The 17213-nt window shown below is 39.4% G+C and overlaps 1 protein-coding gene across 14 annotated transcripts in view; it reads right to left on the reverse strand.

Moving 5' to 3' along the window:
- The window catches only part of robo2 (roundabout guidance receptor 2), a 1412536-nt gene that overhangs the window by 33918 nt on the left and 1361405 nt on the right, over positions 1–17213 (reverse strand). For all 14 annotated transcript variants that reach the window (XM_062977135.1, XM_062977143.1, XM_062977146.1 and 11 more), the window contains 2 exons: positions 11366–11626; positions 7882–8093 (listed from right to left, as the gene is read on the reverse strand). In XM_062977135.1, the coding sequence (XP_062833205.1) occupies positions 7882–8093; positions 11366–11626 (473 nt within the window). The remainder of the gene's footprint in view (positions 1–7881; positions 8094–11365; positions 11627–17213) is intronic.

The raw sequence follows: 17213 nt of genomic DNA on the forward strand, positions 1-17213 counted from the left end.
TGAAGGCCAGCAGTTGTTTGGCACTTTCAGTCTGACACTTTAGCAAAAGGCCTCTCTGACATGGGAGACCTTACCAGAAGCATTGGATAGCCTTTATCCCACCACCACATAAAGGTAGGGCCATAATGGGAAATCCTTTAGAATCAGTTCTAAAAGAATGCATTCATTGCCTAACAGCCACTACTGTTGTTACACAGAAGTCTTAGAATGCCTATTTATACTTGCCTTTTTTAAAATGTTGTGAGCAGCTTTGGCTCTCTATCAAGAGGAAAAAGTGGGGTATAAATAAACGTCATCTCCATATACCCAATATCATTCCATTAGAAAGATATGAAATAGTAGTGAGCACACACATCAGGTGTGTATACAATACAAGGGAAGAAAAACCGTTCTTCTCATTATTGTTTTACAGCATTTAAGGATCTGCTTAGGATGTTTTTGGTGTTACTTCATTTAGTGGGGGGAAGATGCTCATGACTTACATATATGCCCTAAGAGGAGGACCTGCTAGATTTTGCATGCCATAAAAATGGTAATGCAACAATTAGCGGGGTCACATTATAAAGCACAGATTTTACTCTAGCTTAATGGATGTAGGGATACAATTCATCAGCAAGGAAGGATTTAGCATAAAACGACATGTAAATGAATTGATGACTGATCATAAATTAATTTTAGTGCTGAAGATGTAATGGAAGCACAGCAAGATGCCACTTTATCATAGTTTTTTACTGCTTAGCAACATTTGAACAACTACTTAATGTTCAGTGTGCATGCTAACAGCTTGAATAAATTTAAGAAAAGTTTGTGCTTTTTAGCAGTACAGAGGAATGGGAGGCACAGCTACCAGAAATGATTGAAATTTCAAATGGAAATAAATTTGGCTAAGAGGTACAAATTCATTTTTTATTATTGCCAACAAATGTTTTGATTATGTCTGCATTGATTAAAAATGTCAGATTTATATATACTGCATGCATTTTGTTTATTTATGGAGCTATGGCAGGGGAAACAATTATTATTATTATTATTATTATTATTATTATTATTATTATTATTATTATTATTATATTTATACTCTGCTTTATCTCCCCGAAGGGGACTCAAAGCGGCTTATTGAAAGTACAGACATTTTGTCTGTGTCATATTTTAATCTTTAGGTTTAATTGGGAGATTATTACATGTGTGTGTGTGTGTGTGTGTGTGTGTGTGTATATATATATATATATATATATATGCGTGTTTTACACAAAATAGTGATGAACATTCACACAGAAATACATAGATGTGAGGGGGGAAGGGGAGGGGGGACCAGAAAGAATAAGAAGAAAATCCCTAATACACAGTAGGAAAAAAAATATAAAAAATATATATATACGTACAGTTATACAATACATCCCTATGCACCCATTGAATATTAAAAATGAGGAGAAAAAATTAAAAAATAAAAAATAATATAATATGACTTCTAACTCTTTGTATGGTGTTTTTAATAAAGTCCTTTTTGCAGTCTAAGTTCTTTTGTCCTTATTGTCTCGGTTCACGCTGTTTTTTGGTTTTTTTTTAAAAACTCCACAACCGTTCTTCAGCTTTACCTCCTTCCCTACTAATCTCAGGTTACTATTTTAAATTTTTCTTTTTTAAAATAGTTTAGTATTGGCTCCCAATTGGTCTGTTTCCTTAATTTGTTTGAGTTATTTGCGAGAAGGTAAGAAAGATTATCTATGTTTTTAATCTCTAATATTTTATTGATCCAGGTATTTGGTTCCTGAATACCTACTTCTCTCCACTGTTTTGCGTAGATCATCCTGACCGCTGTTACTAAGTAGTTAAATAGCACCTCCTTATTCTTATCATTCTCTATATCTAGCATACCCAGTAGGAAGTATTTAGGGTTTAAATCAATTTTAATTTGTAAAATCTTTTGTATTCTTGAGTGGATACCTTTCCAAAATATTTTGGCTTTCCCACAGGTCCACCAGCTGTGGAAGAAAGTTCCTTCATGCATCCCACATTTCCAGCATCTATTAGATGTATTTTTGTAAAGCTTTGACAATTTTTGGGGTGTTAGATACCACCTGTAAAACATTTTGGTCCAATTCTCCTTCAAATCTGTTGCGTATGTTAATTTTAGTCTGTAATTCCAGGCCTTCTCCCATTCCTCTAATTTTATTGGTTTACCTATATTTTTAGCCCAGTTGATCATACATTCTTTTACTAATTCAGTTTCAGTAGCCCATTCTAATAATTTCTTGTAAATTTTTGTTATAATTTTGTTTTCCAGCATCATTATTTTATCCCAGTGAGATTCTTTCTCCTCAAAGCTTAACTTACTGTCAATCTTGAATGGTTCTTTTAACTGCATATATTGCAGCCAGCCAAAGTTTTTGAATGTTTTGCTAATTTCTTCATGTTATTAAGGATAAATGTACCCTTCTCTTTTGTAAGTATATCCTTGTACCTTGGTCATGTTTCGCCCCATATTTCTCTCCTGTGATTTGCCTCCATGGAGGAAATCCATAATGGGTTTTTTGTATAGAATTTACTTTTGTATTTTCCCCACACTTTTATTAAGGCTGATCGAATAAAGTGATTCCCAAAGTTCTTTTCTATGTTCCTCTTCTCATACCAAATATAGGCATGCCTCCCTTTTCTTAAATTTGCTCCCTCTATTGTTAGGATCCTTGTCTTTTGTAATGATGACCAATCTCTTACCCACATCAGGCAGCACGCCTCATGGTATTGTTACAAATTTATGACATTTACTTTATCTTAACAATAACTAATATTTGATTTTGTATTCTTTAGCACAATTTCTTACACTGCTAGCTCCCATATATGAAACTATGATATATAACTATAGTAATGAAAGCAGGGACTTAATATTATTCTTCCAAAAATTATTTCACAGTAGTATGTCTCTCACAGGATGTGTATTACATTATGATTTCAATGTGTTTCCAAATATGGCACAAAGGGGATTTTTTATTTTATTTTGAGCACTGGATTCCCTATTTCCAATTTCCTTACACATGAGAAAATGAGAATCTTTAAAATTAATAGCTTTAAGTTCTGTAAATGCCATTAAACCTGATCAATTAAACAGTCCTGAACCTTTGGAGATTGGATGGTAACATATACACAAATGTAGGAAGTAGCTCTGAATGTAACACATCTGATATCCAAACAGCCTTGAAAAAGGTCTGAACAGGGAATAGTTTTACTCTCTGGGATGAGGAATCGGGATAAAAACATGCAAGCTGTGTCAAAGATTTGGAAATAAAACTAAAGCAAATAAGAAAAATACATCTATACATGGGAAATGTGTATGCGCTGACTGAGTTTTACCTTATAATAATAATAATAATAATAATAATAATAATAATAATAATAATAATAATAACAACTTTATTTTTATACCCCGCCCCATCTCCCCGAAGGGACTCAGGGCAGCTTACATGGGGCCATGCCCAGACGAAACAGACAATATAAAACTCACAATATAAAAACAGATCAATAAAAACAAAATAAGATCGCATATACAAGAATCATACATTAATAAAATCCTAAAAAAACCTAAAATGAACTGGGCCAAAAGTGCGAGTAGTGCGACCTATAATTAGGGGGGAGGTAGGCAGCCGTTGCAGTAGTCCCGCTGCAATGCTTGGGAAGGAGTGCATAGGAAGAATATATCCAGCTAACAGAGTGAAAAATGCTATAAAATAAAATAGACAACTGGGCGATCCCAAACTTTGGAAATCAATCGTCAAAGGCCTGTTGGAAGAGCCAAGTTTTTAGACTCTTCCGAAAGATAAGGAGGGTAGAGGCCTGCCTAATCTCCCTGGGGAGAGAGTTTCAGAGCCGGGGGGCCACGATGGAGAAGGCCCTCTCCCTCGTCCCCAGCAACCGCAACTGCAAGAGTGGTGGGAGCGAGAGGAGGGCCTCCCCTGATGAGCGAAGAGACTGTGCAGGTTCATAGGGGAAATGCGGTCATGAAGGTAGGTGGGTCCCAAACCGTTTGGGGCTTTGTAGGTGATCACCTGCACCTTGAATTGGGCTCGGAAAATAAACGGCAGCCAATTGAGCTCCTTGAACGGGGGGGGGGGGGGGGCTGAGCGTGCCCTGCAATTCACTCCAGTTAGTAGCCTGGCTGCCGAACGCTGGACCAATTGCAGTTTCTGGGCCATCTTCAAGGGCAGCCCCACATAGAGCGCATTGCAATAATCCTTGCCTTTAAAAAAAATGATAGTCAGATCTCTTAACACTCAAAACTGAAGATCAGAATAGGCAAAACTACCCTTCAGTGAACCACCATGAACAAAAAGTCACAGTTTGTTCACAGTAATATCACACACTCAACTTTACAAATGTGATATTCAGGGTAACACTGCAATGTCTGAATTATGTCCAAATATCATGGTTCTCCTTATAGATTTTAAAAATTCGACTTGCAATTCTACAGAATGTATTTGCCAGAGAATAAAAATCTTGATAGACATTGTGAAATTCACTACAGTTCTATGCATGCCTACTTTGATTGATTTAAATGAGGCTTACTTTTAGACAGGTTTGCATATGTTCATTATCTACACTAAGATTAAAGGGAGATATTGGCCAGATGTAAAGGTGTCCTTCCACTTGCACTGAGGTTGAAATATTTTTCCCTTCTTCACTTATATCTGAATCCTCAGTTGGACTTTTTTGTTTGGTTGAGAGGAATTTCTTAGTCCTTAGATTTTGAAATATGTAGAGATATGGAGGGGGATGAGGCATAGAGGTATACCCACCTTAGATTCTGTTAATGCTATTACTTATGTCAATAGATGTCTGCTGCAGTCTTACAGTAAACTGTGTTTGTGAAACACTGTTATTTAGCTTAAGATGATAGTTAGGCATTAGGATCATTCACTCCTCTAAAAGTCGGTAGAAATCATTAGACAACCTCCAATACATTAGACTGCAGCTCCCAGCATCCTTCACCATTGTCTATGCTGACTAGCATAACTTCTGGAGGGACGTATGATTTGTCCCTTGGCCTAGAACAGTGTTTCTCAATGTGGGCCCCCCAGATGTTTTTGGCCTACAACTCCCAGAAATCCCAGACAGTTTACCAGATGTTAGGATTTCTGGGAGCTGAAGGCAAAAACATCTGGGGACCCCAGATTGAGAAACACTGGCCTAGAAGGTATTGGCTGGAATCCTTTTGATTCATTCCTCTTAATGTGGCTGCATTACATCAATTTTGAATGGTTTTACATCCAGTTGATGCAATGGCTCTTCTCTTGTTGAACCATAAAAACAGGGTTTTGGCCACTCATTGTGGCCTCAATGTGCTTCTCAACCTAGTATTATTACTTTTTAGGTAAGAGTTGTGGCGAATGCAACATTTAATTTTATATCTTTATTGTGACACTTTGGCAACTACTATTTACACATTGCAAGAGTAGCTATGGGATGGGGCACTTCTTACTTCTTACAATCCTTAAAAGACTGTGGATCAGAATAAAACAGGATAAAGGTACCCGTTACCATTCATCTTGCAGCCCCAAATTTTTATCTGCCACCATCTGCTCCCAATGTGTCTGTTATCTTCCTGGTGGAAAGTGTGCTAAGTGGCATAGAGGAGTAAACACTTGTTGTTGTGTGCCTTTAAGTTGTTCCAATTTACAGCACCCCTGAGGTAAACCTATCACTGGAGATTCTTGGCAGGATTTGTTCAGAGGGCTGTTGCTTTTGTGAGAAAATCTGAGTTGCTCAAGGTTACCCAGGGGATTCATAGGCCCAAGTAGGGATTTGAAACCTTGTTTCCAGTACATCCAGCATTCAAACAACTACATGTTGATTGTTTTGTAAAATAGGAGTATTTAAGAACCTAAACTGGAGAAAAGGTAAGACTAAACAAATCCTCATGGTGGAATTAAAACATTAGGGGTCATAATAACCCCCAACATTAAAACACAATTAAGAACTTTAGAAAATTTGCTAGAGGATATGTAAAATGGACTAAATTAATTCATGTATGTTAACACATGTAAAACCAAGTATAGCTTGTGCAAGTAAGGTTTTGGTTTTTCTTTTCTACCAGGACACTATTACATTGAATACATTACGTTAGGATACATTATTACATTAGGAGCCTCCGGTGGCCTAGGGGATAAAAGCCTTGTGACTTGAAGGTTGGGTTGCTGACCTGAAGGCTGCCAGGTTCGAATCCCACCCGGGGAGAGCGCGGATGAGCTCCCTCTATCAGTTCCAGCTCCATGCGGGGACACGAGAGAAGCCTCCCACAAGGATGGTAAAACATCAAATAAATGTAAATATGTAAACTATTCTTTTTTTAAAAAAAGTTACCTATGTTCTGCATTAACATGAATAAATATAAAAGGACAGTAAGTAGGTTAATTAAAATTATAGCATTCAAACTGTAGTACCATGGTAAGACTTTCACTTGAATTGATAGTGGATTGTTTGACTAAAGAGAAATGCAAAAATATGCAGAATTATAGCCTGAAGGAGATTTATGCTTACAATTCTAGCCAAATGGGCAAAGTGGCTTAAAATATTTGTGCAATAATAAGCCAATCTTGCAAATTCAGAGATTCAAACTTGTAACCTCAAGCCTTCAGCTGGATCAGGCTTCCAAATCACAGCAGTCAAGCTATAGTTCTTAAATCTTAATTAGCTTGGCAAAAAGTCTGGCCCCAGGGCACAGAGGAAGGTAAACTGGAAAGTAGGATAAAGCACTGCTTCTTTTAATTCAATGATTGAGATCAGGGAAATCTGTGGTACTGATGCTTCTTTACTGCCATATTGTCATCTCTGACAGTGGAAGCTACAATGTGTTTTCATAGCTGCAGTGTTTAGATAACAGCTCAAAACAACTTGTAAGACACACAGAGGGTAGGAACGCAAGAAAATGAAGTGAAGCTGCACTGGTATTCTTCACTGGGCAGAAATAGCCTGAAAATATATGCAGAAATTAGTACTGTCTCATAAAGATCAACGACTGGGGAGATATACAGTATTTTAATGAGCTAGATAGACCACGCATATTTGGTCTCCAACAGACCTCAGTCAACCTAGAGACAGTATATAATGTAAGGCACAATATTAGTTGGAATGAGTGTCTGCTGAGGCTTAGAATTAGGTCATAATATTCATGTAAAATTTCCTTGCATAATTAAATGCTTGCCTATCTTTTACCGACACACCAATTGCAGCTAGGCAAGCTTATTTTTTCAGGTAGGACTTCGATTATCCTGTTTCTAACTTCTATAGGCATGGAAGGACTACAAACTAGTAAAGGAAAAGACATCTGATTAACCAAGTTGTTTGTCGACTGAAATAGAACAATGATTAAATCCAGCATTATGAAGTAGGTACAAAATAAATGTGTTGCTACATTTCAGTTCTTTCATTTTGTAACAAAATGCTCTGAGGCTAACGTGTTCTCACTCCTGCTCCTCACTTTTACAGAGCTAAAAAGTAAAACAAAGATCTAGAAACTTTTCATGAATAAAGTCTGCTGCTACTCCTGAGATATAAAATATACAATTTTTCAGTCAAGCTTCTTCCCCCCATCCCTACCCTGCAATCCACATGTGATGGGCTTGCTTTCCCAGTAGACTCAACTTTGCATGAAAGAAGGGATATAATTGACTTTTCTTTCATGTCTTTAAAGCTTTTTAAAATTTATGAATTTTCTTATCATTTGCTGCAAAGAAAAAGCATTTTCAAATCCTTCTTTAACTGTTGTGCTTAATAGTAACACATTTTAAATTCAACAGAAATAGAGCAGAATAACATGCCCCTAAACATTGCATTATTCATGATGTATTTACACCTTCATTAAAGGGGTTATAGATATGTTTGGTTGCTTACCTGTCACAGTACTGTCTAGATTGTCCATGCTGGATCCTGGCGTATGTTCTAGTCCTCTCAGTGGCCTTGTGATTTCTATAGCCTCTTCTTCCATATCATCCTCATCTTCATCTTCCGGAATCTCTGTTTCCAAATCTGATATTAGAGTTCCAGATACATATCCTAATGGTGGAACTGGGGTCTGAGGTGGCTGGCTATTGCTTTGATTGTGCCTAGAACAGGAAAAAGGTAAATGCTAAGCAGGGTAATTATTAGCATATTTTAAAAGGAAAGAACATTCCTTTTTTTAACTAGTGAAATTTAAGCATCTTGTTTTAATCTTCACTTGAAATCAATAGGACCTTTATATGCTTTTGACAGTTCCCCAAGTTACTATCATTTTCCCACCTGAAAGGACAGAAAAGGATGGGTTGCTCTGTGTGAATGTGATTGTCAACTTATGATGACCCCACAGGGTTTTCACAGGGTTTTCTTAGGCAATGAATACTGAGATGTAGTTTTGCCACAGATAGGTTACAAAACCTAATATTCATTGGTGGTCTCTTATTTAAACACTAGCCAGGGCTTACCCTAGTTTCCAAGGTCAGAGAGAGAGAGAGAGAGAGAGAGAGAGAGAGAGAGAGAGATCCTAAAAATATCCGATATGAAAAGTATTTTGAAAGAGTAAGTGATTTCACATTGTGTGCTAACTGCAAACTTCAATTTTTAGTTTTAAATCTTCAAGGCATGACTTGAGACCTCTTCATACATCCCTCCCCACTGTACTGTTTCACTGGAAGTCCTATACCATTTTGTAGTCACCAGCGAACACATCCCTCCCCCTGTATCGTTTCACAGTTGCTGATGAAACGCTATCTGCACAGAGTGCCTCGTGGCACCCATACACCCTCCTTCCCCATCAGATAGCACTTCGAGCATCAATGGGGCAGGCCTGCCAAGCGTCATGTAATGGGTGCTCGGCTGGCTCTATTCCCAAAGTGCTGCAAAGTGGTAATTTGCCCCAGTGTAATGTGTTGTTGAAAGCTTTCATGGCTGGGATAAAAGGGTTGTTGTATGTTTTCTGGGCTGTGTGGCCATGTTCCAGAAGTATTCTCTTCTGACGTTTCGCCCACATCTATGGCAGGCATCCTCAGAGGTTGTGAGGTATGGAGAAACTTGAGGACGCCTGCCATAGATGTGGGTGAAACGTCAGGAGATAATACTTCTGGAACATGGCCATACAGCCCGAAAAACATACAACAACCTTGCCCCAGTGTGATGAGGTGGTAGCAGAAAGATGGTTGCTTTGAAAGTGTGTTCCTTTTTTACAGGACTGCAGTCTAAGGTGGAAATAAAGTGTATAATCCATGTTGCATTTGCATGACAAGGAGATTTCTAAAACAGTTCTTCATCAATGTATTCTTTCAGAAATCCAATAACCCATTTTTTGCAAACTCTCCGGGGAGTATCATTTTCCGTTTCATGTGTCTTCTAAACAGTTGAGAGGATGAAGACTTTTGCATATCTGAACATTGTTATAATCAGAATTTATATCTGGAATTACCACTGCAGAATGTTTTTTTCCTTCTTTTAAAGATGTATTAAAAAGGAAAGGATGCCCCCCACTACTTTACCATTTGTTGTATATGTCATTTCTAAACTATGATCAGTATAAAAGGACAAAGGTAAATACATTTTTGAATGTCTGCTACTGAAAGTTTGAGATTATATGAACTATAATAACTAGAGTGTCATATATAAATAGTAACACATTCAGCCAGGGTTATCTAACACTATACCATATCAGATCACATTTGGTGTGTATTGAAGGCATAATTCTGCATTGAAAAAGCACAAGTTACCTAATGAGATTCATGATGTTAACTGACACCAAAAGTTGCAGCTGCAGTTTGTATGCCACCACAGGAAGCATAACAGCTGCAAGGTACAGGCTGAAAGCATGCCAGGGCATGCACCTGTGTCCTGCCTGGCACAATTATACATTTAACCCAGACCCAAATTAGCTGATGCTTGGGCTTCTGGCTTCTAACATAAACAAGCTATATCCCATGGTGGAGGTGGCCTAAGCACCCTGTCGATTGGCTGCAGCTTGCAGCCGAGGTTGAAGTACTGAAAATTGTCCAACGAAAACAGCTGGCTTTGGCATCAGCAGGAAATTCATACAAGCCTCTTTGACCTGTAATAACTCTTTCAATGTACATTGTGGCCTTTCTTTGTCAGGAAACATTCCCATTTTTTTTTAAAAAAACCGGCACCATGCCTTTCAGCAAGTAGTTTTACTTTGCTTCACATTCTCAGTCTTTTCTTGTCTTGCTGAGGTTTTATGACTTTTAGAATTTTTTAAAATGACAACCTGTGACTTTTGATTCTGTACAGGAAGCCTTTGTCCAGTCACTGAGCAGGCTCGCTTATCTTGATATTTTGTTATTTCTTTCTTCTCTGAGTATGGAAAAACAATACTAAAATAATCTCCTGTATGCTATGTATACCTTAAGAGAGCCAGCATGGTGAAGTGGTGTGAGTACTATGACTCTTGAGATAAGGATTGAAATCCTTGGTCATTCATTGGAAACCAATTGCATAATTTTGGGCAAATCTCACCTTTAGCAAAGGGGAAATCCCCTCTGAACAAATCGGGCCTAGAAAATTCAGTTATAGGTCCCACTTAAGGTTGCCATAAATCAGAAACAACTTGAAGGCACACAAGAATATATATTCCTCCATAATCTATTTTAATCAGATGACCAATAATAATAAAATTATACTTGCTAAAGCTGTAAATGTTCTGGACATGCCACCACTCTGTCCTCAAAGTAGCAATCAACATCCATCTGCTCTGAGTTTTACTGCAGAAAAGCCATCCTTTTTTATCAAGGAAGATTTCTTTTGGAGAATGCAGATTTTCAGGCTTTAAATTATTCAGGCAAGATAATTGAAAAAGACTAATTGAATAGACAATGAGGAACTGTATTGTTTTGTTTTTGGTAACATGACAGAAGTCAGACATTCCTATTAATGCAACTGAACTGTGTAACAGTGACTAGTTTATTGAGGTAAATAGTAAAATTTAAACCTTAAGAGATCATGTAAAATGCTAAACTGTAATGATCTTAATATACTTCAACTGCCTTTGAAACCATCTTAATAGTCTAGGAATTAGTTTAGTAAAACACATCCCTGTGTACTAACGATATGTAAGGAAAAAAGGTATTATTATTAAAGGCAAAGAACTCTTTCTTATTTTACTGGCTGGCAATTTGATGGATGAAACCTTTACCTTCATAATGCTGCCATAGGCACATAATGTCTGTCTGGCAAAATCTCCCTGCTACTCAGTTACAGATCTATCCTGTCAAATGGTATTGAAGACACAGATATTTCTTTCAAAGGTAGATGCTTTCAAATCTAAATATTATATTCTCATGTCTCCTTGGTGTTTTTTTAAAAAATTTTTTAATACCATCTGGGTAACTGTCACATTTACCATGCTTGCTTTGCTATATCAAACTGATAGGCCCTGGTCAGTTCATCAAGGTGGGCTTGAAGCATGGGCTGCATCTCCTCCCTTGGAGAGGGTGTTAGTGTTGCAGTGGACTGCTGCCCAAAGGAGATGGCTGGCGAAGAAGCCACTCCTCGAACAGGAGGGGTAGGTACTCTGTCATCTTCTTCTTCAAGTTCATCCTCCATTCCCTGATGCAAGTATGTCTGGACTGGTAAAGGTGGGCACCATCCATCACTGTCATATCTAGAATATAAATTGTTATGGGTTAGGACTTGGTTGATCCATTTACATCATTTGTTTATTTAACATGTATAATGTATTGTGTGTGTCTTCAAGCTGTCTGTCAACATATACTGATCCCATAAGGGAGGCTTGCCGTCCCATTGAGAGCTAGTTTGCCATTTCCTTCCTTTGAATACAGAATGTGGCACCTGATATTCCATGCAGAGTCTTTTTAAGTAGCAACTAGGCCTGGCCCTAGTTCTGGTTTGCACTCTCATCCTGTATCTGAGGATCATCAGGTTACAGAAATTGTGTTACACAGACAAATTGCCCATCTTGCGTATAACTCACCCAGCTAAATAAAATCAAACTTTGTGAAAATGAAGCAAAGCTAAGATTTCAGTTTTTCATCTTTAGGATAAAAGGCATAAACTCCCCAAAAGCAATCAATCAGTCAAAAAATAAGTATTAATATCTGACTAAAACAAATGATATAAGTATTAAAATAACACATAAGTAATTTATTTAATTAATTACATAGGCAGTAAATAAAATTGATGTGGGAGGAATCTATTTTCTTCTTCCCTAATGCCTTTTAAACATATTTATCTGACCAAATGTCACATAGTAATATATTCTTGTCAAAAAATTGCTGCTTTTGTTTAAACAGCCATTATCTACAATACTATCAAAGCAGAAGGGATGTGATTCAAGATACTGATGTCTATGGTTTGCATACAATAGATATTTCAGAAGACAGTAACTAAAGCTGCCAACGTTTTGACAATTCAAAAGCACAAAATCTACTTAACTTAAACTGGCCATTACAGCACCCCATAACCTTCATTAGCCACAGTATAATAATCCTAATTTAGTTAAAATCCCAATTGAGGGACAAATAAAGGTGAAGTGAATGACCAGTTTCTCATGGAGGGCACTCAAGGTTTTCTAAGTGTATTGGACAGTCAGACACACAAATGTATGAAATGTTGATTAATATGATTTATTATCTTCTTACTTCCAAACATGTTGAACTACAACATCTATTAATCAAATAGCCTATTGAGAAGTTTAGAAGCATTCCAACAAATTTTGATAAGCCATGACTACAGTTCTTGCATCTCTAAATATGCACCCTGTTGAAAGACTGGGGCTGGAATCTTATTGCCCTCCAGATAATGTTGGGACTGAGACTACTGGGAGCCTCAGATCTCACAACTGGTGCTGATGTATGCTGAGAGTTTTCATTGAGAAGCCTGTCTAATTTCCACTTAATCCAACAAAGAATGGCTGCTGTCTGGGCTAAAGTTCCTATTGACAAAAAACTGTCACCTTGTACACAAATGCCTAAAGATTAGATCTGGGGGCATCCAGAGGTCTTAACAGGAAGCAGTTCCAAAGAGTTTGAAGTGTTTAAATTTTCCAGAAGAATAAATGAAGTTTAGCGCAATTTATATAGTAAAGATACTATCTGTGACTGTGTAGAATTCTCATACAAGATATCCATAAGTCATACATTTAGGATTATTAAATGTTAAACACTAATGCTTGGGGAAATTAGAAAATGTAGTGCACATATGTATTTGCAGGATATTTGGTGTGAAGATCCAAGCTTTTTCTTGTCTAAGTGGTTCTTGTTCCTGCCCTTTCCTTTTTGTTGTTTGATTGCCAAACTTGACTTTTAAGGCAGATACTGGCAAGTGAGAATGCTTCTTTGTTTCTTTTGTAGGGGGATTCTCATGCTGCTGAATCATAGACATGTTATCATGCTACAATACTCTGCTATTATGCTTACTTTTTGCAAATCCCATTACTTTTACATTAAACTATGGCTACTTGTTACAATTTGGAACTTTTGAAATAACATAAACCTACATGTAAAATGGAGACCCTGGTGGCACAGTGGGGTTAACCACTGAGCTGCTGAACTTGCTGACCAAAAGGTCAACGGTTTGAATCCAGGGAGTGGCGTGAGCTCCCACTGTTAGCCCCAGCTTCTGTCAACCTAGCAGTTTGAAAACATGCAAATGTAAGTAGGTACCGCTCCGGCAGGAAGGTAACGGCACTCCATGCAATCATACTAGCCACATGACCTTGGAAATGTCTACGGACAACGCTGGCTCTTCGGCTTACAATTGTAGCAGTTGCTGTGGCCACTGGGACCCCTGAGGCAAAAACTACTACCAACAGGCTTCGGCCTACTCTCTCTCCTCAGAACGACGCTAGCTTTGGTACATTAACAGCCTTCAGCCTACACTTTTGTAATCAAAAATACCACTGGGACCACCAGAAAGGCTGGACCTGGACCAAACATGACACACACAACCCCTAGGACCCTTGAAACCAATGACAACGGATCTGGACCAAATAGACCCAACATGGCCAACTGTGCATACTGATAATAAAAAACTTTAGATTTACATTACTGTATCTACTTTCCACAACAGACTGAAGAGAAAAAAATGACTATATTTTTAATCTTTCCTTTTAAGGATGGTTTTGCGTCTCTTTTTGAAAACCTTTATTTCCCCCCCCCCCCCACACACACACACACCTTACCCACCCACCACTGGGCCCCTTTGGCCCCTCTGCTGACATGTTTAAAGTCTTGCAGGCTGGCTTTCTCCTCCTAGGCCCCAAAAGAGGATGCCATCTTGCCTCCTCAATATTGCTCCAAAGAAGGCAGCTTCTTCTACTTTTATGTCTTATACTATTCCTTGACGTTACTTTTATGTTTTATTTATATGGTGGATGTTAGCACGTGGCTTAATGACCTTGCAAGCTGCTTTGGGTCCATTGCAGAAAGGCAGGGGAGAAATATCAGAAATAAATAAATAAATAAATAAATGTCTTCATCGTATGTATGGTTGGAATGACCTTTTGTCAGGAGGGCTTGGATGGTGTCTTCCTTTGTTGCAGAAGGGGCTGGACTGGATGACCTTCAGAGACCCCTTTCAAATCTAGGACTCTATCTATCTCCCAATCGTATTTATGACTGGATGGCCATCTGCTGGGAGGGCTTGGATGATGTCTTCCTTTACAGCAGACGGGGCTGGACTGGATGACCTTCAGAGACCCCTTTCAAATCTAGGACTCTATCTCCCAATCGTTTTTATGACTGGATGCCCATCTGTTGGGAGGGCTTGGATGGTGTCTTCCTCTATGGCAGAAGGGGGTTCGACTAGATGGCCTTTGGGTGCCCCTTCTAACTCTAGAATTGTATGAAAACCTTTAAACCAGGCATGAGCCAACTTGGGCCCTCCAGGTGTTTTGGACTCCAACTCCCACAATTCCAGACAGCCTACCCCATGAAGCACTTTATGTCCTAGTGCCATTTGCAGGATGATGGACCATGGGTGATGGGATATGTAGTACTTTCAATCACTACGATTCCCACAGGCCACTGCGATGCCCACCAGTGATGGAACTGGGCCAAACTTGGCACACACAACTCCCATGAATCCCTTTAAGTCCTGGGGCAGTTTGGGGGAGGATAGACCAAGGATGATGGGACATTCAGTACCTTCACTCACTTCTTGAGACCACAGCAACTTCTACAAATGACAGAACTGAACCAAATCTGGTATGTGTGTGTGTGTGTGTGTGTGTGTGTGTGTGTGTGTGTGTGTGTGTATGTATATATATATATATATATATATATATATATATATATATATATATATATATATATATATATATATATCCCCCAAATGACACACTTCATATGTTGCAGCAGTTTGGGGGAGGATGGACCAAGGACGATGGGATTTGCAGTACCTTCATCCAATTCACCTCTCACAGGCCACTGTGATTCCCGTGAATGACGAAACTGTACCAAACTTGATACACAGGTGCAATGTGGCCCCCTTTATGCCCTGGTCCGGTTTGGTGCAAGATGGACCATGGATGATGGGATTTGCAGTACCTTCATCCAATTCACCTCTCACAGGCCACTGTGATTCCCGTGAATGACGAAACTGTACCAAACTTGATACACAGGTGCAATGTGGCCCCCTTTATGCCCTGGTCCGGTTTGGTGCAAGATGGACCATGGATGATGGGATTTGCAGTACCTTCATCCAATTCACCTCTCACAGGCCACTGTGATTCCCATGAATGACGAAACTGTACCAAACTTGATACACAGGTGCAATGTGGCCCCCTTTATGCCCTGGTCTGGTTTGGTGCAGGATGGACCATGGATCATGGGATTTGCAGTACCTTCAACCGATTCACCTCCCACAGACCACTGTGATACCCATGAAACATGAAACTGTACCATACTTGACACACAGGTGCAATGTGACCCAATTTATGTCCTGGTGTGGTTTGTAGGAGAATGCACCAAGGATGATGGGATTTCCAGTACCTTCATCCAATTCACCTCCCACAGACCACTCTGATGCCCATGAATGATGAAACTGTACCAAACTTGATACACAAGTGCAATGTGGCCCACTTTACGCCCTCCTGTCGTTTGAGGGAACAACTGACCCAGGAAGATGGGATTTACAGTACCTTCACTCACTTCCTCAGACCACTGCAACCCACACCATTGATTGATCAAGATCAAACTTGGCAAACATACCCCCATCACCCACTTTATGTCCTGCTGCGGTTTGAGGAACAATGGGCCATGGATGATTGGATTTACAGTACCTTCACTCACTTCCCCAGACCACTGCTACCCCCACCAATGTCTGATCAAGACCAAACTTGACACATCGAGTCCCCATGATCTACTTTACATCCTGGCGCTGTTTGGAGGGGGATGGACCATGGACTTGCATATGGGAGTTGTAGTTCACCCACACCAACTGAAGCCAACTGACACTGGATCGAGACTAAACTTGGAACAAAGGCAAACAATTCCATTCTCAAATAACCCGAGCACTGCTGGGTCCCCAAGCTAGTATATAATAAAAGTCAGTGTTTGTATGTATGTTTGTTTGTGGGTATGTATCTGTGTAATGTGGCAGCTTTCTGATTGGCCACTACTTACATGAACAACTACGACCACCACGAATGACAGATCTGGACCAAACTCGACACACTTATCCCCCATGATTCACTTTACGCCCTGGTGCAGTTTGGGGCAGGACGGACCACAGATTTGCAGTACTTTCAATCGCTTCAACTTCCACAGATCACTGTGATGCCCATCAGTGAGGGAACTGGACCAAACTTGGCACACAGAACCCCTAGGACCCCCTTTACATCCTGGTGCAGATTGGGGCAGGATGGACCGAGGATGATGGGATTTGCAGTACCTTCACTCAGTTCTTGAGACCACAGCAACTGCCACCAATGACAGAACTGAACCAAATTTGGCACACATATACCAAATGACACATTTTACACACTGCAGCAGTTTGGGGGAGGATGGACCAAGGATTATGGGATTTGCAATACTTTCACCCGATTTGCCTCCCATAGACCACTGTGATGCTCACGAATGACGGACCTGGACCAAACTTGGCACACAGATGCTATGTGGTCCACTTTACACCCTGCTGTGGTGTGGAGGGGATGGACCATGGATGATGGGATTTGCAGTACCTTCACCTGATTCACCTCCCACACACCACTGTGATGCCCATGAATGACG

Source organism: Anolis carolinensis, chromosome 3 (assembly GCF_035594765.1).
Source record: "Anolis carolinensis isolate JA03-04 chromosome 3, rAnoCar3.1.pri, whole genome shotgun sequence".
Lineage (NCBI taxonomy): Eukaryota > Metazoa > Chordata > Lepidosauria > Squamata > Dactyloidae > Anolis > Anolis carolinensis.